Source organism: Podarcis gaigeae, assembly GCF_964106915.1.
Source record: "Podarcis gaigeae genome assembly, chromosome: 9".
Classification (NCBI taxonomy): domain Eukaryota; kingdom Metazoa; phylum Chordata; class Lepidosauria; order Squamata; family Lacertidae; genus Podarcis; species Podarcis gaigeae.
Genome location: NC_139685.1, coordinates 23,703,905 through 23,729,899, shown reverse-complemented (window position 1 = coordinate 23,729,899; position 25,995 = coordinate 23,703,905). Strand labels below are relative to the sequence as shown.

The window sequence follows — 25,995 nt, the reverse complement described above, 5'->3', positions numbered from 1 at the left end:
ACAATAAGAATACGGAGAACACAAATCCCACAGGACTTCAAAAGCTAAGGCTTGGATGGGCTAAAGAGGCACATGGTACCTTACAATTCTGACAAAGCAGTGCAGATCTACCACATCCCATGGTTACAGACCTCTGAGACTGACCATTACATCCACTTATTTACCAGCTAGAAGAGACTCATTTAGCCAGTATCCACTAGTTGGTTGGTGAGTTAACATTAAAGTTAAGCTTTTCCATTGTGGTTGGCTAGGACTAGCAAATCCTTAGCCTCAAAAGGCATTCAAAGGCACTTTCGCCTTTCATCCTAAACCTCTTGCACTTCGCTCAGATTGGAGCATCTTGAGGTTCTAGTAAAAAAACAAAATAGCCTCAACAAGCCTGGAGTCTCCCTGATGTACATAACACAACTGTGGCCTCAAGGAAGATCAGAGGCTATGGTGGTACCACAGCCTTCATCTAGACACACAAGGGCATGTGATTTTCTTACAAATCATAAATAGAATAGCTGCCTTTCTTGTTTCCTGCTTCCCCCACTTCCCTTTTTCAGGGAAATCATAATTAAACAGCGCCTCTCTGCTGGTATTTGTTCCTGACCAGGGGTGCTTACTTGAATAAAATATATTGGGGGGCAGGTAAACCCCACCCCACATAATCAATCATGGATTTATTTTAGGGGGCAGTTTTTATGTTGGTGGGGAGGCAGAACCGAGTTATCTGTGATACAGTTGGTTAAGTATTTTTATTTATTTACTTGATGGGGGGTGCAACTACGCCCATGTAATAATAAGACACACAGAGACCCTGTTTGAATGGCAATGCCCATCAACTTTGAGGTGGGGCTGGCTCCCTGCAATATTTTATAGGGCGAAGGGACCTCAGACCCTAGATGTTGGTGCCTATGTTCCTGAGGGGATCTCTTGCACCGGAATCAATTATATATGTGTGTATGCCTATATAGAGTACCGGTTTTTTGTTTGTTTTTTTGCGTGTGCGTCTGTGTGTGAAGAGAAAGAACTGGCTGAGGCGGCTTCCTAGCTAGCCTGTGACTGGCGGGAAGGAAGGACGACGCTCGCGGAGCGGGGGGAGGCGGGAGGCGGCTGAGGGGAGGAGCGGCCGCCGCCGCCACCTCACGCCGCTCCGCCCGGAGAGGGCGGCACAACGGGCGGCCGGGCGGGAACAGGGGGGGACGAAAGCCCTGGGACCGCGCAGGCGTCGCCTCCGTCGCCGCCTCCGCCGGCGGGGATGTGCGTCGAGGGCCCCGGGCTCCCCCGACGGACCACCGAGCAGCTGAAGAGGCCGAGCGCTGAGCGGGCGGGAGAATGGGGTGCGGGAAGATGGCGGCGCCGGCAGGGCCGGCGGCTTCGTCGAGCATCTCGCTGTCCCGCAGCAGCAGCAGCCGCTCTCGAGCGGGAGGCGTGAGGAGAAGCTGCCAGTGGCTCATTTACTGGGTGCCGGTTCTCTTCATCGGGAGCATCGTCGCCTGGTCCTACTACGCGTACGTCGGCCAGCTCTGCTTGAGTGAGTCCCTGGAGGCGTGGGGGAGAGAGGAATGGACGGAGATAATATATTTATTCTACATGTATATGGTGGGGCGCGGGGGAGAAGAGAGTTTCTCCAGAGGCACCTCTGGCCAAAGCTCGCCTAAGAAATGGGGCGCGGTCGCGGTCGCGGTTCGGATATTGGCCCCGACTCCTCTCCCGGCGAGCCTTTTACCCTTGTCTTCTTCTTCGACCTCAAGCCTTAAGCTGCGTCGGGGGCAGCATGAGGGGACCTTTTTATTTTATCCTTCCTGCTTACCTTACGCCCTCCTCCGTCCCTCGATAATAACGCGCGCGTCAGAATTTGAACTTGACGCCTTAGGGGCGTGCTGGGGTTTTTTTTTTTTTGTTTGTGTGTTTTTAAACTGTTGTTTGTTGAGGTAAAACACTATTAACACGGGTTGCGCTTTCAATAGACCCGCATGTGCGTGCGTGTGTGTGTGTGTAAACACGCGTGCACACGCACGCTCGTTCACTCAGAGAGAGAGAGAGAGAGACTGTGTAGCGCGCACGCTCAGCATAAACAATCGATTGCCCCAGAGCAGACTCTCCTAAGGCAAACCGGCCTCTGACACTCAGCTGATACCTTCCACAAGAGGAGGAAGTGGGCACTGCTGGTTGGGAAACATCCTCGTTTGTAGCTGACAGGGAGTTGGGCTTTTGTTTTCACCCCATATTTCCCCCAAAAAAAACTTTTTCCCCCTTATATTTTTCTTTCTTTCTTTTTGAACATTTAAAATCAAGAATAGTGATTTGGTGCTGCTCTTAATCATGATAGAAAGGCAAGCTTCCTGGTTGGGCTTTTTCCTGCATGGTGTGTCTAATCTGTGTACATGATTGCAGTTCCAGGACTGATTTATTTGGTGCTCTGGATTATGTAATGCAGAGTAACACCACTGTGATCTTGCATATGTAGGTCTGGAATGTTTTCATGGTGAACAAAGCATCCTGCTTTTTGCCCTGCCTTGGGAGTGGTGACCGCAGCATCTAATCCGCTGCTGCTCCTACCGCAGGTTGTTGTTTACATGCTTAGCATTGCCTGGGCTGAGCCAAGTAGGATCTTTCTCTTCACAATCCCATGTGTTAAGAAGGATAGACTTGGGTAGAAAACACATGTACACACACTCACACTCAGAGTGCCTTGGGTTCTCTAAGGATAGGCATACAGTTAACTTGTGACGTTTAGCAGGTGCTCATTGTCTAAGGGCCAAATGGTTGGGACCCTTTTGTGTCTGATTTTATAATTGTGGCTATTTCTGTTTAATGTGTATATTTACTCTAGCCCAGCACACATTGTTTATTAGAAATGAGCAGATACAAAATATAACCTACTTGGCAGGCACTGTGTAGAGAATAGTAAATCTTCCTTCATCTCCTACCCCAACATTATTTTTGTATGGTTCTGGTGTTAAAAAGAGATCTAGGGATTAATTGGAGTGTGATTTTTGGTAGTCTTGGCCTTTTCCTTAATCTGCTAAGAATAAAAAGGAAGGTCTCTTGAGAGATACTCTGCCTTTTGTAAATGGTGCCTCCTGGGTTAATTAAATGCTAGCATGTGCTAAGCTAGGTCCCAGTCATGCACTAAAAAATCTTGTGCATGCTGGTTTACTATTGTGGTGGTGATGCATATCTGCAAGATAGTAAACAACTAACAGCAGTGTACCTCCCACACAGAGTACAACTACATTATGAATTTCTGGGAATTAAAACTGTACACCATTGCCATCTTTTCTATATGCTTTACTTTCTTGAGACACACACACACAAATGTGCTTTGAGGATTTGGATCAAAATATGACGGTTTAATTCTGTTTTCTGCTATTGTGAATAAATTTGTGTTAGAGATAAAAATGCACTTTATACTTTATTGTGGACAAGGTTATAATTGTACATCTATAACATGAAATAAAATGTCTTCCATGTTTTAGTTTCAGAACTGTAAAATAAAGTTAAGTGTGCTAAAGGCTAGCTGCTGTTATTTAGTAGATTTTTTGTTGATCTTCTGTGGTTGTAGTAACTTACTTTCTTAAACATACAGCAAATGCTTTAAAAGCTGACATCCCATGTTTAAGACTGCCTACATAGGTAGTGACCAACTTTTAAAAGAAGTGTTCTACATAAAGTCTAAGGTAGATAGCATCACTGTTTTAGTGTATATCATACTAGTAGTCTTTGGCTTCTCAAACCTGGGGCCAATGCAGGATGCAGTTATCAGTTTTAGTACATATGCCAATTTTTCCTTTTCTCTTTCACTCTTCCTCTGTCTTCTACTTTTTCTCTCCTCCCCCAATCTTTTCCCTCCTCTGAACAATGTAAAGAAATGAACAAGAAAAGGGTAGAGTTGCATGACCTAGTTTTGAGACACAGCCTGACCCAATGCATCTCTCGTTTATTGATGTGATTTCCCCCATCCATTTGCATAACAGGCAGCAATGCACTATGGGAGAGAACAGATTGTTTGTCTTTAACACCTGATATTCAGTGGTATATTGCCTTTGAATATGGAGGTTCCATTTAGCTATCTGGGCCAGTGGTGACCGTACACTTAAATCTAACAAATACAGTAATAGGAAAATCTTTTAGTGTACTCCCATCATATGGATTCAGTTTTCTAAAAAAGCTTCCAGTATATAATGTGTGTGAGAGTCCTGCTTTCAAAAAGTACCAGACTGTATTCTGTTCTGAGACACAGCAGGATTGCCAGGGCTTGGAAGACGGGTTTGCTACAAACATAAGCACACACCACTTGCTCTGACTCTTCTGCAAGGCTCCTTGTCAGGCAGTGAGTGCAAAAGAGATGCTCTTTCTTTACCTTTGTGGAATATTTAGTGAGAATGAGGAAGCTGAATAGCTGCTAGAAACAACTATTGACTCCCAAACCCAGTGATACGTTGTAGAATCCTGATGAATGGTTAATAGCCATTGATAGGCTTCTCCCCTGTGACAATTGGATATTTCCCATTAAAAAAATGGTTAATTATAAACATTTTTGTCTTCAAAATATAGACTTTGTTTAAAGACACAAATTAGCTGAAGGAAAGCACTTTTAAGTCCTTTTTGTTTCTGTGGGAAAGTTAGTGTGTGCATTACGTTAGCAGGAATGTATCCATAGTGGTTATAAATAAAGCAATTGGACTAGGAATATTAGATTTCAATATGAAATTTAATTCTTCCTCACCTATTAGCTTTCGCCCTAAACATTGTGTCCTTAATCTTTGGGAAAGATAGGGCAGATTCTCATGACCATTTGGACAATCATTGGCTTATCAGAGATTACTGTACACATTGATGGCTTGTGATCAAATCATAATCACATACAGGATCAGATGTTCAGCATACCATTTTGATTAATGTTGTGCCTAATAGTTTTAAGATTTGTATCTCCCCCAGCCCTAAATACTTTCTGTGTCTTTAACTGGGTGCCCCAAGAAGTTACCAAGCATTTATTTACTTACTGCATTTATATCCTACCATTCCTTCAAGGAACTCAGGGTGGTAGACATGCTCCACACACACATTTTATCCTAACCCTGTTGGTTAAAATATAGTGACTGACCCAAAGTTACCCAGTGAGCTTAATGACTGATTGGGTTTTGAATTTTCCTAGTCCAACCTTCTAAACGGAGCCAGCAAACTGGCACCCGCTGGTGCCATGGCACCCATGATCGCCTTCAGCGGCATCCCTGGGCAGGGACTGCAGACTCTGCTTTCATTTTTTTAAAAAAGCTTCCATAGGAAGCAAGTTGTAAAGCAAAATGCATAGGTACCCTTTTAAGTGATCTCTGTGAAATGAGCCAGACTGATCTCATCTGTCAGTGATTTTATCCAATAGGTGAATTCAGAGCTTTGACAGATACCAGGCAGTAGGAATCTGTGAGGTCCCAAAGAGTTGTTGTTTTTCCCTCCCCATGGTCCTTGGAATCTGTGTAGTTTGCCCTTCCTTTTTCCCTAGCAACTAAGATGCATCTTTCTTGTGGTGGGTTTGTCTCAGATCAGACAACCCCCAGAAATTAATTTTTGCATACGTTACAGCGCAATACATGTGGGTGGATATTAAATAACTCCCCTTCCCACAAAAGGCAAATGTGTAAACTTTGCAGATAGGCCTAGGATTGTCTCCTGTGCAGGAGCTAAAGATCAAGCACTCATTAAGAATTCACTGTATAGTTTACTTACAGCACGGTGGTGCATATGTTTATTCAGAGGTATGTCTTTGTGTTTAATGTGACAGCCTAGGCTTTGGTTGGCATGGCGGGGGGGGGGCAGGCTTATTGTGCCTTTAACAGCTGTATGATAGGCAGAAATTCAACAGATTAATCCTTTTATAGTATGGAAATTCAGTTGTAGAGAAAGTTTTGCCTACGATTTATGGTTTGCCCCCCATGTTTTGTCATACCATGCCCCCTTTGCAGCTATTTTATGACAAGCACCCAAAGTACTCTCTCAACATTATAATTGTGACCACTAGACCAAAATAGTTGGTGACCCCTGCCCTATATTAACACATTTTTTATTTGATTTGATTTATACCATAATATTTCATTGTATTGTTTAATGTTTCGAATTTAACATTATCTGCCTTGATCAGTTAATCACATTACAGTATCATCAGAGTACATGGGATTTGTGCTGCCATTCTCAAGTTAATTACTGCGGTGGATTTTTTGTTGTTGTTATCTTTAATTTTCTGTGCCAGATATTCTATAGCTAAAGACAAAGAGTTTTATCCTCCTCCTTGTTCTTTATTTTCTTGTAATACTTTTCAAGCCACAAAACTAGTGTGTTGTGTTGTTTGTGTCCTTATGCTCTTGTTCCCTATCTCTGAAATGCCCTGCCTCCTGATACTAGAACATTTCCATCAGTTTTGGTTTTGAAACAATGTTTAAATACATGCTTGTTCTCCCAGTTTCTACTCATTTAGTTAATTTTCCTTCATTTCATTTCCTGTTGTGTCATTCTCATATCTCTTATATTTTTGTCGATTAGATAAGCCTGCAGACAGTACTGTGCTTCATTTTATTGTGCATCACTTTGTTTTGTAACTGCTTTAGAAGTTACGGTGTCATTGTTATGGAACCTTGTTCTCCCCCACCCCTGCCCTTGATGGTTTTCTGAAGGTGGCAATTATCATTCAACCTGCTATTCTTCTGGTGCTGCAATCCTGCAAATACATATCTGAGAGAGAGCCATCTTGCATTCAGTAGGACCTAATTCTGAGTAAGGATTCATAGGATTGTACTGTGAGTTAATATGAACAACCTAGAAGTCTAAGCAATGGTGCACAGAACACTGTGCCGAGTGCCACAGTGCACAGAAATGTCGTTTACCTTCCCACCACAGCGGTACCTATTTATCTACTCGTGCTGGTATGCCTTCAAACTATTAGGCTGGCAGGAGCTGGGAAAAAGCAATGGGAGCTTACCCCCTCGTGCGGATTTGAACTTCCCACCTTACGATCAGCAAGTCAAGAGGCTCAATGGTTTAGACTACAAGATGTAGTGCTGGCCACTGGCTTAGAAGGTCTTTTTAAAAAATCAGACATTTATGGAGGATAGATTTGTCTGTAGTTATTAGCTGTGAAGGCTAAATGGAACCTCCATGTTCAGAGGCAGCATCTGAAAACCTGGGAGCTGAAGCAACAGTGGGACAGGGCTGTTGCTGTTATACTCTGTGTGAGGGCTTCCAATACACATTTGGTTTGTCTGATGGAAAGAAAATAATGGAGTAGATGGACATTTGGTCTGATCCAGCAGGATTCTTATTGCATTCTATGCAGCTGTTATCTCTACTGCCTCATAGATATATAAGTAATACTATATACAAGTTCAATGTGTTCTTAACTATCAGCACCACATTTGGCACATAAAAGGTAAAGGTACCCCTGCCCGTACGGGCCAGTCTTGCCAGACTCTGGGGTTGTGTGCCCATCTCACTCAAGAGGCCAGGGGCCAGCGCTGTCCGAAGACACTTCCGGGTCACGTGGCCAGCGTGACATCGCTGCTCTGGCGAGCCAGAGCTGCACACGGAAACACCATTTACCTTCCTGCTAGAAAGCGGTCCCTATTTATCTACTTACACCCGGAGGTGCTTTCGAACTGCTAGGTTGGCAGGCGCTGGGACCGAACGACGGGAGCGCACCCCGCCGCAGGGATTCGAACTGCCGACCTTTCGATCGGCAAGCCCTAGGCGCTGAGGCTTTTACCCACAGCGCCACCCGCGTCCCTCATTTGGCACATGCTGAAAGACAAATTGGCTGGGATTTTGCAAGTTGTGTATTAGAAATGGCATTAATGCTCAAGTTGCCTTCATCCAAAGCAGTCAAAAACCATTATGATATACAATGGGTGTACTTATTTAAATTGTTTAAATAAAATATAGAAATACAGTCATACCTTGGTTCTCGAACGGCCTGGTTGACAAACAAATCAGCTCCCGAACACCAAAAACCCGGAAGTAAAGTGTTCCAGTTTTTGAACATTCTTCTGAAGCCAAATGTCTGATGCGGCTTCCGCTTGAGTGCAGGAAGCTCTTGTAGCCAGTCGGAAGCCATGCCTTGGTTTTCGAACGGTTTCATTTCGGGAGTCGAATGGACTTCGGGAATGGATTAGATTCAAGAACTAAGGTTCCACTGTATGTATTAGATCTCTGTAATTGCTACTGGAGACTTGCCAGTACAGACAGTGACTAGTTAATGTGTATCTCAAAGTTGCTTATGCACACACAGTGCTGAACCAGGAAGTGACCGAAAATGTCACAAAAAACACCCAAAAAATGGGTGGAACAGGGACATAACAGGTGGGATGTGCTTATACGCACTCTGCTGATCCATGTGGGGGCCGGGAACAGAATCTCCACGTGAAATGGTCATCAGCTGTATTTGCTGTAGCTATAAGATTAAATAAACTGTTTTTTTCACCCTCTCTTCTTCTTCACCTATTCATATTCCAATACTGAAAAAGAGCCATGTAGCACTTCAAATGCTAACAGATTTATTGTAGTAGAAGCATTCAATAAAAAACATATGCTACAATGAATCTTTTAGCATTTAAGGTGCTACAAAATGCTGCTGTTGTATTTGCTGTAATGGATTAGCACAGCCAAACCACCCCCTCTGAATTTTTATCACTCTATCTTAATATTTTTGCAAACCATACTCGGAAGGAGCTGCGCTGGAACTGCTTGTGAGGAACTGCCTCTGACACATAATTTGTACTTGCATTGCATGTACCTGCAATGCAGCCACTGATTCTATAACCTTACTTCAGGGGGGAAGACTGTAGGCTTCTTGCCAGGAATGTTGAAATAATTTTAAAGAACATAATTTTTTAAAACTGGTATTCAGTTTTAAAAATTGTATTTTAAAACTGGTATTCAGCAAAAAGACACACAAATGAAGAATAATTATGACCTGACCTCTGGGAACAGCAGAGGACTTTTCCTGTTAATCCAGAAGCAGGGATATAGATAGTATCTTCGAGCCAAACTGGAATTTGTATGCAACTGTGTATGACTCTCACATGCTTACCCACAATTAAGTTTGGAGAACTTTTGGGCAGATTTGTTAACTCTTCTCACCTCCTCCCTCTTCCCACTCCACATTATACCCTACTCTCAGCAACTTCTGCCAGCCTAGCAGTTCAAAAGCATACCAGCACAAATAGATAATTAGATACCACTGTGACAGGAAGGTAAATGGTGTTTGTGTGCTCTGGCATTCTTCACAGTCTTCTGGGCACCAGAAGCGGTTTAGTCATGCTGACCACATGACCCAGAAATCTTTCTGTGGACAAACTCCAGCTCCCTCGGCCTGAAAAGTGAGATAAGTGCCACACTCCATAGTCTCGTTTGACTGGAATTAATCATCCAGGGGTCCTTTACCTTCCAGTCGGGATGCAGGTCTCATCATGGGACTGAAACTGCCTTGGTCGCACTGGTTGATGATCTCCGGCGGGCTAGGGACAAAGGTGAGAGCTGTTTCCTAGTTCTGCTGGATCTCTCAGCGGCGTTTGATACCATCGACCATAACATCCTTCTGGACCGTCTTGAGAGGCTGGGAGCTGGGGGCACTGTCATACAGTGGTTCCGCTCCTTCCTCCTGGGCCGTGTTCAGAAAGTGGTGGTGGGGGATGAGTGTTCAGACCCCTGGGCTCTCACTTGTGGGGGTGCCTTAGGGTTCTGTCCTCTCCCCCATGCTTTTCAACATTTACATGCAGCCGCTGGGAGAGATCATCAGGAGGTTTGGGCTGGGTGTTCATCAGTATGCGGATGATACCCAGCTCTACCTCTCTTTTAAATCAAAACCAGTGAGGGCGGTGAAGGTCCTGTGTGAGTGTCTGGAGGCGGTTGGAGGATGGATGGCAGCTAACAGATTGAGGTTGAATCCTGACAAGACAGAAGTACTGTTTTTGGGGACAGGAGGCGGGCAGGTGTGGAGGATTCCCTGGTCCTGAATGGGGTAACTGTGCCCCTGAAGGACCAGGTGCGCAGCCTGGGAGTCATTTTGGACTCACAGCTGTCTATGGAGGCACAGGTCAAATCTGTATCCAGGGCAGCTGTTTACCAGCTCCATCTGGTATGTAGGCTGAGACCCTATCTGCCTGTGGACTGTCTTGCCAGAGTGGTGCATGCTCTGGTTATCTCCCGCTTGGACTACTGCAATGCACTCTACGTGGGGCTACCTTTGAAGGTGACTCGGAAACTACAACTAATCCAGAATGCGGCAGCTAGACTGGTGACTGGGAGCGGCCGCCGAGACCATATAACACCGGTCTTGAAAGACCTACATTGGCTCCCAGTATGTTTCCGAGCACAATTCAAAGTGTTGGTGCTGACCTTTAAAGCCCTAAACGGCCTCGGTCCAGTATACCTGAAGGAGCGTCTGCACCCCCATCATTCTGCCTGGACGCTGAGCTCCAGCGCCGAGGGCCTTCTGGAGGTTCCCTCATTGCGAGAAGCAAAGCTACAGGGAACCAGGCAGAGGGCCTTCTCGGTACAGTGGCGCCCGCCCTGTGGAACGCCCTTCCAGCAGATGTCAAAGCGATAAACAACTACCTGACATTCAGAAGACATCTTAAGGCAGCCCTGTTCAGGGAAATTTTTAACGTGTGATATTTTACTGTATTTTTGGTTTTTATGGAAGCTGCCCAGAGTGGCTGGGGACGCCCAGCCAGATGGGCGGGGTATAAATAATAAATTATTATTATTATTATTATTATTATTATTATTATTATTATTATTTACCTTTCACTTTACTCCTAGCAGCTTTTATCCCTCACATAAAATGTCAATCTTTTTTGTGTGTGTGTCCATGAATACATCTAAAATCTTGAGAAAGTGTCATGAATGCTGTCACAAAACGAGAACCATAGGAATACCCATTCACAAAATGACTGTCAATGACGACCAATTGCAAAAACACCCATTTCACAGAAGGCAAACCCTCTTCTTCCTCCACGTAGGATAAAGAGAATCACACAAACAAACACATACACATGCCTCAAGGAGAAATCACATAGAAACACACTCTCCTACTTCCCTTCTTATTTGGATCATTTTACTTGCACTCCCTCCAGATGCATTGTGTTGCTCACTGCTGTAACAAACAAAAAACTATGTCTTCATACTTTACCTTCTTACTTGCCTGTTTTTGGTCCTTATCTCATCCAGAAAAAGTTCATAGAGGCAGGATGTGGTAAAGAGTGATGATCCCCTGGTCATCTCGGTGTTCTTTTTAAGGTGGTGATTGCTTCCTTCCCTCTTCTGAAGGGAGAAGAAAAAGGTGGAGAGCTTAGGGGCCTTACGGGCACCCTGGGAGGTCAGCATGGCGCTCAGCTGTATTCATGGGCACCATGTTAGCTATACCACAGCCCCAACAAAATGCCAAATGCATATACAGCCATTTGTCTACTTCTTTTGCCCAGGAAAACTGGTGTTATATATGGCCATGGTGGCTGGGAGCAGTCAGCCCTGTTTGAATTCCATAAGTGAAGTTAGTTGTGGCTTGACTAACTTGTTTCATTGGTTTCAATAGAACTTAGTCATAACTATGTAGTTTATGGGCTATATCCTGCCTTCCTCTCTGGGCAGTGTATTAGAGATTAAACAGAAACAAACCAGTATGTCTCAAACAGAACAGTGAAAAAGTATGGTGTATTAGACATAACACAAAACAAGGAGAACATTTTTTATGTACTCTATGCAGAAAGTAATGTGATTACAAAAAACAGCAACCCACAAATGACAAGGTCCTGGAGGTTAAAACTGTAATAATAATTCCTATATCATTTCTTAATTTTTTCCAAGTGGTTTTAATCTATTACATTTTCTGTTTGAACAAGCATGTAAAATAGGCCACTTATTTCCATATGCCCAAAAGGAATATAGGCTAAGAGAATGTGACTTGGCCAAGACCACACTCAAATCTATGACATTGATGATATTTGAACCAAAAATCCTCAGTGCGGGTCTTTGTTTATCCATTAGGCAGACCAGCTCACTAGATAGCTTTGCTCTTTATGGCACATAAAATATTGGTTGAGTCTCACGTGTAAATTTTTAAAGGCAAAGTTATTGAAAAAAGATGATGTGACAGTTAGGCAATACATTGAAAGTATTTTAATTGAAATATTTGTCACATAATTTTACTGTGACAAGTATAATTAATATGCAGCAACGTCTGGTACTTAGCTATATATAGACATGAAGCAGAAGCACTTTGAAGCATCGTTGAAATGAATGAGAAAGTTAAGCACATGCTTAAATCTTTCCAGCAGAAATCAGTTGAACCTCAAATGCATGTGCATCCCCATACATTGTAAGCATCCTCAATTTACTCAGTAGAAGATGTTGGACAAAGGACCTCAAGGTGCCACTTAGTCATATTTGACTTGTTTGTTTCTTTATTCAGGAGCATTTTTCTCCCACCCTTAAGCCCCAAAACTCCCAAAGCAACTCACATAATATCAAAAATAAATGACAGTCCCTGCCTACAGGTTTACATTGTAAAACTTTATAAAACATAATGTGTATCAAAAGGGATGGGGAGAGAAGAACAAGTAAATTCAGGTACCAGTTTTGAAGTTACTGAGTTTGGATCATAACAAACTTGAATGGTAGTTGAGGAAGAGCAGGAGCTAAACAGAGCTGGTCTCAGAATCGGGTGGGATGAGACCTGCTTTCCATCTTTCCCTCTGCTGCTGCCCAATGCAGTGTTTGTATCTCAAAATACTACAATTAGTAAAACCTAAAATTGAATTACATAACCCACATTTAATTCTTTTACCACCAATGCAGTTTAGATCATGAAGTGTTAAGGCTGTATACCTTTAGAAATAAATGAAATAAAATTGATGCATGGGGGAGAAAACTACCAATAAGTCATGGTTGTGTATCACTCAAATGGTGATCCCATTTTAACCTTATAGCTAACAATAATGGGAAATTTCAGTTTCAACCCCCTAGCTGTGAGAAAAGGGCATCAAGACCCTGGGAGCCAGGAGCCCCTTTCCCTCCACCACCACTCTCAACCCCTTTGGGGGGCATATCTCTGCAGACTAGCACTTTAAGAGTGTTGTCTATCTTAATACTTTCCACTAGCTTAAGAAGTCTTTCCTATCTCAAGTTGAAACTCCTGTATCCTCTTCCACGCTAGAACTTACTTAGAAGAGTTGTTGTTTAGTCGTCTAGTCGTGTCCGACTCTTCGTGACCCCATAGACCAGAGCACACCAGGCACTCCTTGTTTTCATTGAGAAAAGTATTTCTCCTTTCAATGCAGTTGTGGCTGTTCACCCACTCAAGGATCTAATCATCTTTTCAAGAGAGAATACCGGCCCCTGAATGTTCCCCCTTTACTTATAAATATTGTAACTGCTAGGATATTATCCTAGGGTGGGTTGGTTGGTTTGTTTTGGAATAGATGTTTAATTGATCACAGCAATTTACAAAGTAAAATATTTATATTAACTAACAAATGTACACATTGTCTCAAGAAGATGGGAATGTCTTGTTTGTGCTCAAATAATGGCAACTAATATTTTTTCACTTTGTTTTTTTCTGTCTCTCTTGCAGTAACCATGACAAATATTGGAGAAAAAGGTAACTGTTTATTTATTATTACATTTATGTTTTGCTTTTCTTACAATATCTCAAAAAACAGTGTACTGTATATAGAGTTCACTTAGCTTTAGCAAGGTTTTACTACACATTTCATGATTTACTCTCTGCATTTTGATTCCTATATCTACGCATGTAATTATTTTTATTTAACTTATACCAGGATGAGCAGTTTTGGATTCAGGGCCTGCCAATAGAAGAATTACTGACAGGCCTGGAAAAAATCTTTTTCTGTGCAGTACTAGTAGTAAAAAAGGAAAAAGCTGTATCTGGTAGTCATCTAAAACTGATACAGAATATAAGGCAAGGAGAGAGGGAGAGAAGGAATGCTTATGGAGATATGATTTTGAATCAGCTTGTGTAAGTTACTCAATAATCAAGTTCAATATCAATGCAAGTAAAGAAGGATAAAATAGACTTTTGGTAGAATCCTAGTCTGCATTTTATTACTCCTTTTCTTAATATCCTGATTACTGTTTGCATGGGGGCGTATTTAAGAGTGTGCCTCCCCTTCCGCACAGTCTGAAGTGGCAGAAACTGCTGCTTTATAGTAAATGTTGGAAATGTGGGCAGCTTCTTTATTTTTTCCCCCATTTGGGGATAAAAGAATAAAAAAATTCCCCATTTGGGGGAAAAACAAACTATGCTGTGAAGCAATTGTGGCACACACAGCTCTGTTTCTGCTGTTCAACAATTACAGTACTAAGGAAGTTGTTTATGTTCCAAATTGGTGATTGGAGGCAGGAATGCACAAGATGAGCATTAACAAATTGATATTTAATCCAAACAAGACACAAGTGCTCCTGGTCAGAAGAGAGACCGATTCTGGAATAGGGATTCAGCCTGTTTTGGATGGGGAAGAATATTGTTGAAAGCTTTGGCATTCACCTATAAAGTCCTAAATGGTTTAGGTGCAGGTTGACTAAAGGATTGCCTCCTTCCAGACTAGCTTGCCTCCTGCCTAAGATCTAGTGGGGAGAACCCTCTCTGTATCCTACTTATAGAAGAACCATGGATGGTAGGCACCCAAGAGAGGGCCTTTGATGTGGCCACACCTAGATCTTGAAACACCTTGTCCTTTTAGGTTTGAATGCCTCCTTCCCTGGACAATTTCATCAGTTGTTGAAGACCTTTCCATTCCAGCAAGCTTTCACTGCAGCACTTTGGATAAGAGCCTGTGTTGAAGACTACCAGTTATTTGTCGTGCCTGTCATATCTGTATTTTATTAATATGTTTTATTGTGTATTTATGTAAGCTGCCTTGAGTGAAGTGTAAGGCTTGGAAAGGCTGGATATTCTTATTAAGTAAATGAATATTCTTATTTAAATAAATACAGTGGTACCTCGGTTTTCGAACGTAATCTGATCCAGAAGACCGTTCGACTTCTGAAACATTTGAAAATTGAAGCATTTACTTACGGAAAACTCAAACATGGAAGCCACGTGGCATGTTCGACTTCCAAAAAGCATTTGAAAACTGAAGCAGTTACTTCCGGGTTTTTGGCATTCGAAAACCAAAATGTTCAACTTCTGAGACATTTGAAAATCGAGGTACCACTGTAAATAGTTATTAGAGTGAAGAGGTTCATCATATTCTTAGATCAGCGTTGCCAATCTGGATATGTGCTCACTGCCAAAAAGAATCTCCCCCCTTCTAGTCCTCGAGCAGTTTGGCAGTTTAAAGAAGTTTCCTTTTCAGAAAGGAAACTAATAAGATGATGAATGAATGCATCACTGTGTGAATGATCATGAGGCACTTATAAAAACAAACAAAAAATGTGGAGAACCAATCTGAAGCATGCGGGAGGGGCAATACCAGGGTTCATTTTGCTGGTGTGCACATCATTTCAGTTGCAAACCTGGGAGGAATCCAAGCTCACACTACTGCTGGAGAATCTGCTATGAGGTCTGGTTCCATATATTATATCTGTCCTCATTGCAAAGTGATATTCACTCAACCATTGCTGAAAATCAGCATCTCAGAACCTTAATCTTGGAATCCTTAACTGGACCCTTCACTGAGCCAGTAATGTCAGTCATTGGGAAGGAATTATTTTAACTGATTCCATCAGGCTTCAGATGCAGAACTAATGAGACTTGTTCATGGCATTGTAGTCAGCCTGATTTAAACTGTAACTGGTCTTAAGTTATGTTTTTATGACTTCTATTAGATTTTATCAATTAGTAATGTCTGTAATATTACTGTGTTCGTTTTAATTATTTTAAGTGTCCACAGTAGTGGGAGCCCTCTATGGTGATGGGAACTTATCAGATGAATCAGTGAGTTAATTAAATAAATAAATAGAAATAGCCAACAGACAAGCTCATCTCTTAACGCTGCGTTCTTCAAGAAGAGCCAGATAAATTTCCCATGGGTTTAGGGAGGATACCGGAGGACCTTAAATTGCTTGCGAGTACACCTCATCTAAATTGCTTGCGAGTACACCTGGGACGCAGGTGGCGCTGTGGGTAAAAGCCTCAGCGCCTAGGGCTTGCCGATCGAAAGGTCGGCGGTTCGAATCCCTGCGGCGGGGTGCGCTCCCGTCGTTCGGTCCCAGCGCCTGCCAACCTAGCAGTTCAAAAGCACCCCTGGGTGCAAGTAGATAAATAGGGACCGCTTACTAGCGGGAAGGTAAACGGCGTTTCCGTGTGCGGCTCTGGCTCTGGCCAGAGCAGCGATGTCACGCTGGCCACGTGACCCGGAAGTGTCTCCGGACAGCGCTGGCCCCCGGCCTCTTGAGTGAGATGGGCGCACCAACCCCAGAGTCTGGCAAGACTGGCCCGTACGGGCAGGGGTACCTTTACCTTTACCTTACACCTCATCTTTCCTCCCTCTCGTACCTTGGTCTGCTCCTGTAGCTTCCAACCTTGCATGACTTATATTATAGTTGTTGTCTCCTGTGTGTCCTCCATACCTCCCCCAAATCTTCTTGGTGGGCTTGGGAAGTGGGGAGGAGAATGGGAGATAATTTCATCAAGCGAGCAGAAATGCTTGCACTGGCAGAATAATCAAATTAGTACAGTGCTAAAATGCACCCATAGAATTCTTCCTAGTAAACCTTACAAATCTGGCTGCACATTTTCTGGTAGTGCTACATAATTTCTTTAATTACCCTTATTTTATTTTATAGTTGTGCTGATGTCTTGATAGCACTGTTACCTACTGTGGACCCCTTGGAAATGTTTAGCTTCATCTTGGTTGTCTGTATATTTCTCACACTATTATGCAGTTTCTGTAATTTGTTTAATGCCTTAATTTTATGTCTTTGATTTAGTGGTGTGCCTGCTTGCCTACCATCTATTTTTCACGATGTTTGTGTGGTCTTACTGGAAAACAATCTTTACATCACCAATGAATCCTTCCAAAGAAGTAAGTTATGGTGTGGTGTAAGAAAAAGGCCTTTGTTAATTTTGTTTCTGGTGCATAATATCCCCATTTTTTTTAGGTGTAAATAACACCTTGTATGAATTCGTTATCTCTAGATCCCATTCACCTGAAGGCCACCAGTTAGCAAAACATGGTCATTATTGATAGTTGCAAACATTTTACATCTGGGTGAATAAAAGCACAGTGTTCTTTCATGCACTTTGGTTTGTCGGTCTGTTTGAAATATTTTTACTCAGCTCTTCAGCAAAAAGAAAAAGGCAATCCTTGCCTTCAAGCTTACAATCCAAAAGGCAAGACACATAAAGAAAAGGACTGTGAATGAAAGAGGAAAGAAAACCAAAGCACTCGGTCTTAATTTTTTCAAGCTTAGCAATAGGACATGATAACTTAATTATGTCTCCTATTGAGACTATTTGAGGGTTGGAAAGGTTGACTTTTCAAACTATCTCATCTGGGGTTGAGATGTGGATAATATGGAGCATTGAGAAAGTTAGGCTGCAGGCTTCCTGTTTCCAGTGTGCCAGGAATGAAGTCTCTCCCAACACACACACACACACAGAGAGAGAGAGAGAGAGAGAGAGAGACTGAGGTTGGAAGAGGAACCAGGCTCTCACCCACAGTTTGCCTGGCGGTCTGGCACTCGCTTCCCCAAGGAATGCGAAGGCAGGCAAAGGCGCTGGGTTTTATTAAAGTTTTGCAAGTTTTATTAAAAATATATGCACAAGTGAGGATGGAAGAAATTGGAATATAATATGGAATGTAACAAAATTGGAACTGTGTGAGAGAAAGAAACTGAGAGCGAAGGGAGGAGAGAAACGCTATGCTTTGAAAATATAGAGCAAAATCCTCCCTAACCTCCATTATGCACAAATGAATGTGTTCAAGATAAGGATAACTGGCCATAAATCAGTGCCAAGGAGGAAAGGAGTCAGCAGCGGGAATAAAAGTTTTTGGATTAACTATCTGCAGTCTGGATTCAGACCATTCTTCCTAGGCTGGGAGGCACACACATAAAGCATAGAATTGTAGAGTTGGTAGGACCCTGAAGATCATCTAGTCCAACCCCGTGCAATGCAGGAAAATGCAGCTGTCCTGTACAGGGATTGAACCTGCTACCTTGGCTTTATCAGCACCATGGTGTAACCAACTGAGCCATCATGCCAATCACCTGGCACATCATAACCATATATTCAAGATGTGTAAGAGCAGTTACCTATTATTGTGCTACTAATTCAGTTTCCTTTTTTTCTAGTACCACCTGACCTATGCAGATAAGGAACTGTTAGACAGAGAAACTAGAAGTGAAATCCTTCAGGAAGTGCTGAGGAGAGCAGCCAAGGACCTCCCCGTCTACACAAGAACAATGTCTGGAGGTAAACAGTTGTTAAGATTGAAGCGTGGGAAATTATTGTTCTTCCTGAGGGAATTCTCTTAGAAGAGATGCCTGTAAAACTCCCTTTCACTTGTGCTTTGCATGATCCACTTAAAACAGATTGGGAGTGCCTGCAAAGCTCCTTTCAACCATGTCCCGCCTTTACCTGGGGGCAGATGGGAGTGGCTTGCCCAAAACATGCTCACAGGCCAAATGTGGAGGCCTGAAAGGCTGGATTTGGCCCACAGGCCAGAGGCTCCCCATTCCTGGGCCTGGATAAAGGTGAATACATGTAAACACCATCTGGGTAAATCATAATAACCTCAATCCAGTTAGGGGCTTTACAAGCACAGAAGCAGTCTTTGCATGCATGCCCCTAGCTAGTTGGAGAATTGTATGTGTCACTCATCAGCCTGATGTAGCAACTAGCCTGAGAATTGGTGGTAACACTGACCAGCCATGGCTGGCTTCCTCAGTCTCAGCCCTCCAGATGTTTTTGGCTTACAACTTCCATGATCCCTAGCTAGCAGGACCAGTGGTCAGGGATGATGGGAATTGTAGTCTCAAAACATCTGGAAGGCCAAGTTTGAGGAAGCCTGAGCCATGGAGTGTATGTGTGGATTTAGTCCTGTTGCCCTTCAAGCAGCCGGTTGATATGATTGCCAGTAATCTTTCAAGCTACATGAGTGCAAAGTTAGTTTTGGGATAGTGACTAGCAGTGCAATCCTAACCATGTGTCAGAGCCACCCGTGGTCCCAGCTCACAAGAGACCAAAATCCAGTCCAAGTTATATACAAAAGGTTTTATTGAAGAACATTGTTGTCGTTACATCCAAGCTCCGTGGCTCAGCATCTGTTACCCTTAGAAGTTTGAAGTCCCCTCTGAGTCAGTCCCGCCCCTGCACCAGCTTAAGAGGCTTGTACTGCTCCACCTTTTCCTCTCCTTCCTTTTCCGCAGGGTCTTCCTGCCCCCCTGTGCTCCCTCCCTTCGGGACTCCCCCGAGGCTGAGTCTTCTGACGCCTGCTCCCCCCTCCTTCGTGCTTTGGGACCAGGCTCCTCCTCAGGGCTCTCCTCATTTCCGCGCGCCTCCACATTTGAACTTGGCGCGCGTACGTTGCTTCTGAACTTCCTTTCGACCGTTACGCTACTCTCGGTACTACACTCCTCCCCTTCCTGCAGGACGTTCTGCTCCGAACTCCTTCCCCTCTCTGCTCCCTGTTCTGCTCCTCCTGACACACTGGTAACTCCACCCCCTTCACTCCGTTCCGACGGAGAGGCCGGTCCCGATCTCCAACCCCCACTGGGGATTCCCTCTTCGTTCCCCTGCTTCTGACTGCTTCCCTCTCTACTGCCCCTTGGCCTGACCAGGGGGGCTCCCTTTTGGGAATCCTCGGATTCACTTGACGGACTCACTGACAACCTCGGGTCATCGTCGTCCTCTTCCTCGTCACCCTGGGACCCCTCCCCCTCGCTCTCTGTCCCTGAAACCCTGACACCATGTTTACTTAGAAGTACCGTATTTTTCACTCTATAAGACGCACCAGACCACAAGACGCACCTAGTTTTTGGAGGAGGTAAACAAGAAAAAATATATTCTGAATCCCAGAAGCCAGAACAGCAAGAGGGATTGCAGCGCAGTGAAAGCAGCAATCCATCTTGCTGTTCTGGTTTCTGGGATAGCTGCACAGCCTGCATTCGCTCCATAAGACGCACACACATTTTCCCTTACTTTTTAGGAGGGAAAAAGTGAGTCTTATAGAGCAAAAAATACGGTAAGTACTATTTAATTCAGTGGAACTTTTTAAGGGTGGTTAGGACTGCAGGCTTAAATCAGCTCATATTTTTCACCTGTTATGGTTAGAAATATTACATTGTTAGCAAGTTAAGACATAAAAAAGAAACATAAATTTCTTGGCAGAACATTTCCCCCCCTTACTGCATCAGTTTCTGGGACCAGCAGAACAGTAACGTTTATGTTAAACAGAAGTCTTTTTCTGTCTTTGCAGCAATCAGATACTGTGACAGATGCCAACTTGTAAAACCAGACCGTTGTCATCACTGCTCTGTTTGTGATAAGTAAGGAACAAATATTGCAAGGCTATGTAGCATTTCTGTTATTGCTGAAGGAGTTGAGCAATGAAAATTACCTGCATGGATTACTGAAGAAATTATATATACTTAAATATAGTTTTTTATTTTATTAATGGTTATTATTTCTTTATAAATTAGAATTTGATTATTTATTCTCTCAGTGTGGAATTCTGCTATTATTTACATGTGTGGATAGCCCGGTGATCTCATTGGGGCATAACACCTGAGTAACTCATTGAAAACAATTGTACGCTTAATATTTGAGGCATTTCATTTGACATAGACTATTAGCTATCACCACAAGCTTGATACTGCCAATTATATTCTATTATTGTTGTTTGTCTTTTTAAAGATGTATTTTGAAAATGGATCATCATTGTCCTTGGTAAGTAACCATGTTACTTCATCACTTTGGATTAGATAATATGGGAAACAAACACTGTTTCCTGATGATGAGGGGTGAAAAGTTTCACTCATGAGATTTGAGGAAGTGGCATGGCAAGATCTTGTGGCAATAGCACAGCATTTTGGGGGGTAGTAGCCTTGCAGCAACGGTGATAACTATTGGAATGGAATCACCTGTTTTTTGCTTTTGCTTTTATTTTTGTTAAACAAGGTATTTGTGTGTGCTATCTTGGAGAGGAGTACCACATAGTCTACAGCTAAGGAAAATAGAAACATTTCACAAAATGGCAGGGAATTGCTATGAGGGAGGAAAGTGACGCCTATGTTTTGCATGGTTAGTTTTTCAGGTATTAAAAGGTTATGCTAGATGGGACCACATTCTTCAAAAGAAATCTAGATATAATGGATTTTTAATCGTCATTTTAATTTAAAAAAACAGTAATAAAATAAAAAAAGAAATTGTCAAAATAGCAATTTATGCCAGGGAAAAGGAGTGTCATTAATCTCTAGTAAAATAGCAATATACAGTAAACCAGAACTGGTCAGGGTGGTGTCCTGATGGTGTTGCATTTTAACTGCCATCAACCTAGCCAGCAAAACTCAGAATATGTAGTCCAATAGTATCTAGAAGACACCACAATGGCTATTGTGCACAGTTATTTTTGGCATTGGAATTCTATCTAGAACAACCATGGAAGCCGAGAGAAAAGTAAATATTTTCAACAATAATTTTTTGAAGTTCATGCATGGGAAATATGGATGTATTTTACTGCTTGAGTCTACTGCAGCTATGATGTGCTCCTTGTGCAAAGCCCAGGGAGAACATCTGAAAAAGCCCAGATGCCATTCATATGCAAGTGGCTCCTTTTGAGGAAAGACATTTTTATGTTTGCAATATTCCTCAGCACCCAGTCACTACTGCTTTAAATAGAGGAATTTCATTGATTATAATGGATTAGAAAGATGGGAGGTAAATACATAGTTTGAGGCCTATGAAGAAATATAAATGAAATTTCATTAATTATATGTCTGTATTTTCAGTGATGCAAGCTTCTTTTTCCCTAGGGTGAACAACTGTGTTGGATTTTCCAATTACAAATTTTTCCTTCTTTTCTTGGCATATTCTCTGTTATACTGCCTTTTCATTGTTGCAACCGATTTACAGTATTTTATTAAATTCTGGACAGTAAGTTTTAAAAGTATTTCATGTTTCAAATATTTCGCTCTGTAAACATAAACATGTTGACTGCTTATATATAGGGTACAATCCTAAACGCAGTTACTAGGCAGTAAGGAAAGTAAACCCAGCTGGACACAGTGGGAATTATTTTCAAGTGAAAACGAATAGGATTGTTCTGCTAACTAATGTTCATATATTATCTATTTTTAGACTGTAGTGAACCACCCTGAGATCTACGGGTATAGGGCAGTATACAAGTTTAATAAATAATCATAATAAAATAATAATTTAGAAGAGTTCTACCTCAGTTTTTTTAGTCAGTCAGTGGTTATGATTTGGTAAGGGAGAAGAAGAGTAATAAGCTTAATTACAGATAGGTAGCTGTGTAAGAGTAATAAGCTTGTTAATGCTTTGGGGAGAAAAAACCTGTCATTTTTATGCTAGCTGACAAAGATCAAAAGCATTTTAAAAAATGGCATATGGCCTACATTCACTGTTAAAAGCCACTCAGGGTTGATGCCAGGTTTGATAGGGCCTTTGGTGGCAGTGAGTCTCTGTCCGCCCCTTTCCTTTATCTTACCTGACAGGCAGGCAGGCTCAGCAGCAAAAAGGAAAAAGCCACCTGCCATTTTAATTCATTGATAACGCCTCTGTTGCCCCAATGTAGCATCACTCTGCATCAATGCTATGTTGGGGCCTCAGTGACACTGTATGGGAGTTAAAATGGTGGGCCACAGCCAGGTTCAGCGCTGAGAGAAGTAAGCATTGTAAACTTTGTTTAGTTGCGCTTGGGTTCCACTGAAATCTGTGTTAACTGTTATTTTAGTCCAAATTAACTTAGCAAAGGAATTTAACTAAAACTGATTTACTCTGGATTCATATTCAGGCCACTGCCGAACTACCATTTAAGGTGGTTGTCGAATATCAGGAATCCTGTCTGAAAATGAGAAGTTACACAGGGAAAGAATGCATTATTACTGAGGCATAGTAATTATGAGTACTGTGAAACAATACAAAAACGAAACAGTGCTTATTAACAAAATTAGCCTTACTTCCTGAGGCTGTGATCCATTAGTACCCATAGAATATTTATCATATACGGTCGTACCTTGGTTTTCGAACAGCCTAGTTCTCGAATGTTTTGGCTCCCGAACATTACAAACCCGGAAGTGAGTGTTCCGGTTTTTGAACGTTCTTTTGGAAGCCGAATGCCTGACAGGGCTTCCATGGCTTCCAATCAGAAGCCACGCTTTGGAAGTTGAACGCTTTGGAAGTTGAGTGGAGCTTCCTGCAGCCAATCAAAAGCCACGCTTTGGAAGTCAAACACTTTGGAAGTTGATTGGACTTCCGGAACAGGTTCCATTCAAATTCCGAGGTACGCAACTGTATCTTCCACCGTTCTCCGAAAGTATTGGGGGTGGTGTATCTGGGTGTGTCCCAGTAATTCTATAAACTACTTGAATAAAATTTCCTTAGCAATTAAAGAAGTTCAACGTAGGTGATAAAAGATCCTTTATTTTATTTCCAGTATAAAGCATTGACATCACCCCCCCTTTCCTCTCTTTATAGAATGGCCTTCCTGATACTCAAGCCAAGTTCCATATTATGTTTTTATTCTTTGCCGCAGCCATGTTTTCTGTCAGCTTATCATCTCTCTTTGGATATCACTGTTGGTTAGTGACCAAAAATAAATCAACATTAGGTAAGGATTCATAATTTGATTCAGTCCATGTTCTGTGAACTGTGTGCACCGCTTTGAATGGGCTAAGGAATGTAACCATGTCTTCCCTTTCCAGAGGCATTCAGAGCACCTGTTTTTCGACATGGAACGGATAAGAATGGATTTAGCTTGGGATTTGACAAAAACCTAAGACAAGTCTTTGGGGATGAGAAAAAATATTGGTTGTTGCCAGTGTTTTCCAGGTAGGTGTTGTATTTAGAGAAAACCGGTTATGTTTTGAAACCAAAAATGAAAGTTGAAAGAGTTTTTAATGCTGCTCGCCTACTTACAATGTTGTTTCATTTTACTTTTCAGCCTAGGTGATGGATGCTCCTTTCCTACCTGCCTTGTTAACCAAGATCCTGAGCAGGCTTCTACTCCTTCTGGACATAGTTCTTCAAACAAAAAGTAAGCCTATATTTATTCCTTGTCAAGTTTCCACTTACCTTGTTGTTTTTTGTTTCTTGCCTGCTGCTTAGATAGTAGTCATATTAACATTTAAGTGTACATTGGCATAGAAGCACTCTCACAAGTTGCATTTGAGACACATAATTAATGACCTTGTACAATCCATAATTCTTGATTGTAGATGCAGAAATGACTGTAGATAGCATTCTTCAATGTGATCATTTAAAAACAAATACATACATGCTCCATATTTTTACAGAATGTTACTCTCTCCAGTTCCTGAGGGCAGGGACCATCTTCGTGCTGTTTTTTGTAAGCCACTTGAGAACATTTTCAGCAAAAGGGCAGGGTATAAAATATATAAGATAAATAAGTACTGCAACCAAACAAACATGGTACCCATCATGCAGCACATGAATGCTGCATTGTGACAAAGCATGGCAACCATACCATATGAGCACTCTAATACCTGGCTATTATCCTATCTCAGTGAGGAGTTGCAAACCTCTAGCTTGCATCTCCTGCTGCTCCCTGTAGCACACCATAAACAATTCAGACTAACCTGTTTAGGCACTGGAATTCATCAAATGCACCAGGAAACACAGAGAACCCAAGTTGGAATATTTATAGGAAAAATAAAAACATTGGTAATGAGATTCCTCACCCTAACCTGGCGGTCTTCTAACAATATTTTTGCTCCTCCTTCAACATTTTTGTCATTGAATAGTGAGAATAGTCATCATTTTCCTGCTAAACCATTACGAGACTCCCAAAGTCATCTCCTTACTGACTCTCAGTCTTGGACAGAAACCAGCGCAAGTATTGAAAATAACAAATCGGGTAAGAGATTATTGTGGGTTTTTTTATCCTGTGATGTTTTCAGGGTGACTTGCTTGCAGGCCTAGCTTTCAGTCCAGTTTGAAAACAAAATAAAATTTATGTACATATCAAAGCAGATACAATATGAGCAGTTCCTTTAAATCTAAACTCTAATTTGAAACCTGCAACTTTCTGGGCAGTGAGTGAATTAAAAGCAGGGGATGTCTGGCAACAAAACGGGGAATATATGTTGAAATAAACATGCATGAGAATGCAGCACAGCTTGTCCTTTTAAAAAAAGTTCCCTGAATCAGTTGGGCATTGGTATCTTCATTACACATACCTGCTCCATGGACCACAGTAGTCTTTGGATTTATGATTTTGAGACCTGTTCATTAAGTATAGAGACCTCATACAGATGACCAAACTCCACAAGAGGCATTTATAATATTTTTGACTTCCGCAATGCATGCAACTGTTTTAAGTAGGCTATCTGAAGGATAATATTCTCATATTTGTCATATTTGTCAAAGCCTTGCCAAGATCTGTTCCACTGCAGACAATATCCATTGCCCATAGTATCATATATTTTAGAGAAATTAAGGGTAGTAGCAACAGATGTATGTTGAAGGGATGTAGAATTCTTCTGCTGAGGCTCTCTGGTAAAAAAAAAAAATTAGGAACCACTGCTTCAAAGCATCATTTTATTTTTCAAAGGTATGACCAATCCTGCACTAATGATGGAAAATGAAACCTAGTCATGCAAGTACAAGAGAGAAATTCTGGATCTTTAAAGTAAGTTGTTCTTTTTAAAAATAAACTTTCTTGACACCTTTATAATTTAATAAATTTCTCTTTTATAATCTTCTGTAGTTCATAATCTGCATGTGATTTAGATTGTGGACACATGATAGCCGTTACATCAGAACCCTTTGTTTTTCATACTGGTGTACTTTTAATG

General features: G+C 42.0%; 1 protein-coding gene across 1 annotated transcript in view; it reads left to right on the top strand.

Moving 5' to 3' along the window:
• The first annotated feature begins 1,079 nt into the window (after window positions 1-1,079).
• Window positions 1,080-25,995, top strand: part of ZDHHC2 (zDHHC palmitoyltransferase 2) — a 30,295-nt gene continuing 5,379 nt past the window's right edge. Inside the window, exons 1-12 of the mRNA XM_083755891.1 lie at window positions 1,080-1,519; window positions 13,607-13,633; window positions 16,927-17,021; window positions 18,292-18,412; window positions 20,418-20,487; window positions 20,855-20,887; window positions 21,973-22,093; window positions 23,657-23,789; window positions 23,884-24,010; window positions 24,123-24,215; window positions 24,943-25,055; window positions 25,752-25,829. Coding sequence (XP_083612017.1) covers window positions 1,321-1,519; window positions 13,607-13,633; window positions 16,927-17,021; window positions 18,292-18,412; window positions 20,418-20,487; window positions 20,855-20,887; window positions 21,973-22,093; window positions 23,657-23,789; window positions 23,884-24,010; window positions 24,123-24,215; window positions 24,943-25,055; window positions 25,752-25,792 — 1,173 coding nt within the window. The 5' untranslated portion in view covers window positions 1,080-1,320 and the 3' untranslated portion in view covers window positions 25,793-25,829. The remainder of the gene's footprint in view (window positions 1,520-13,606; window positions 13,634-16,926; window positions 17,022-18,291; window positions 18,413-20,417; window positions 20,488-20,854; window positions 20,888-21,972; window positions 22,094-23,656; window positions 23,790-23,883; window positions 24,011-24,122; window positions 24,216-24,942; window positions 25,056-25,751; window positions 25,830-25,995) is intronic.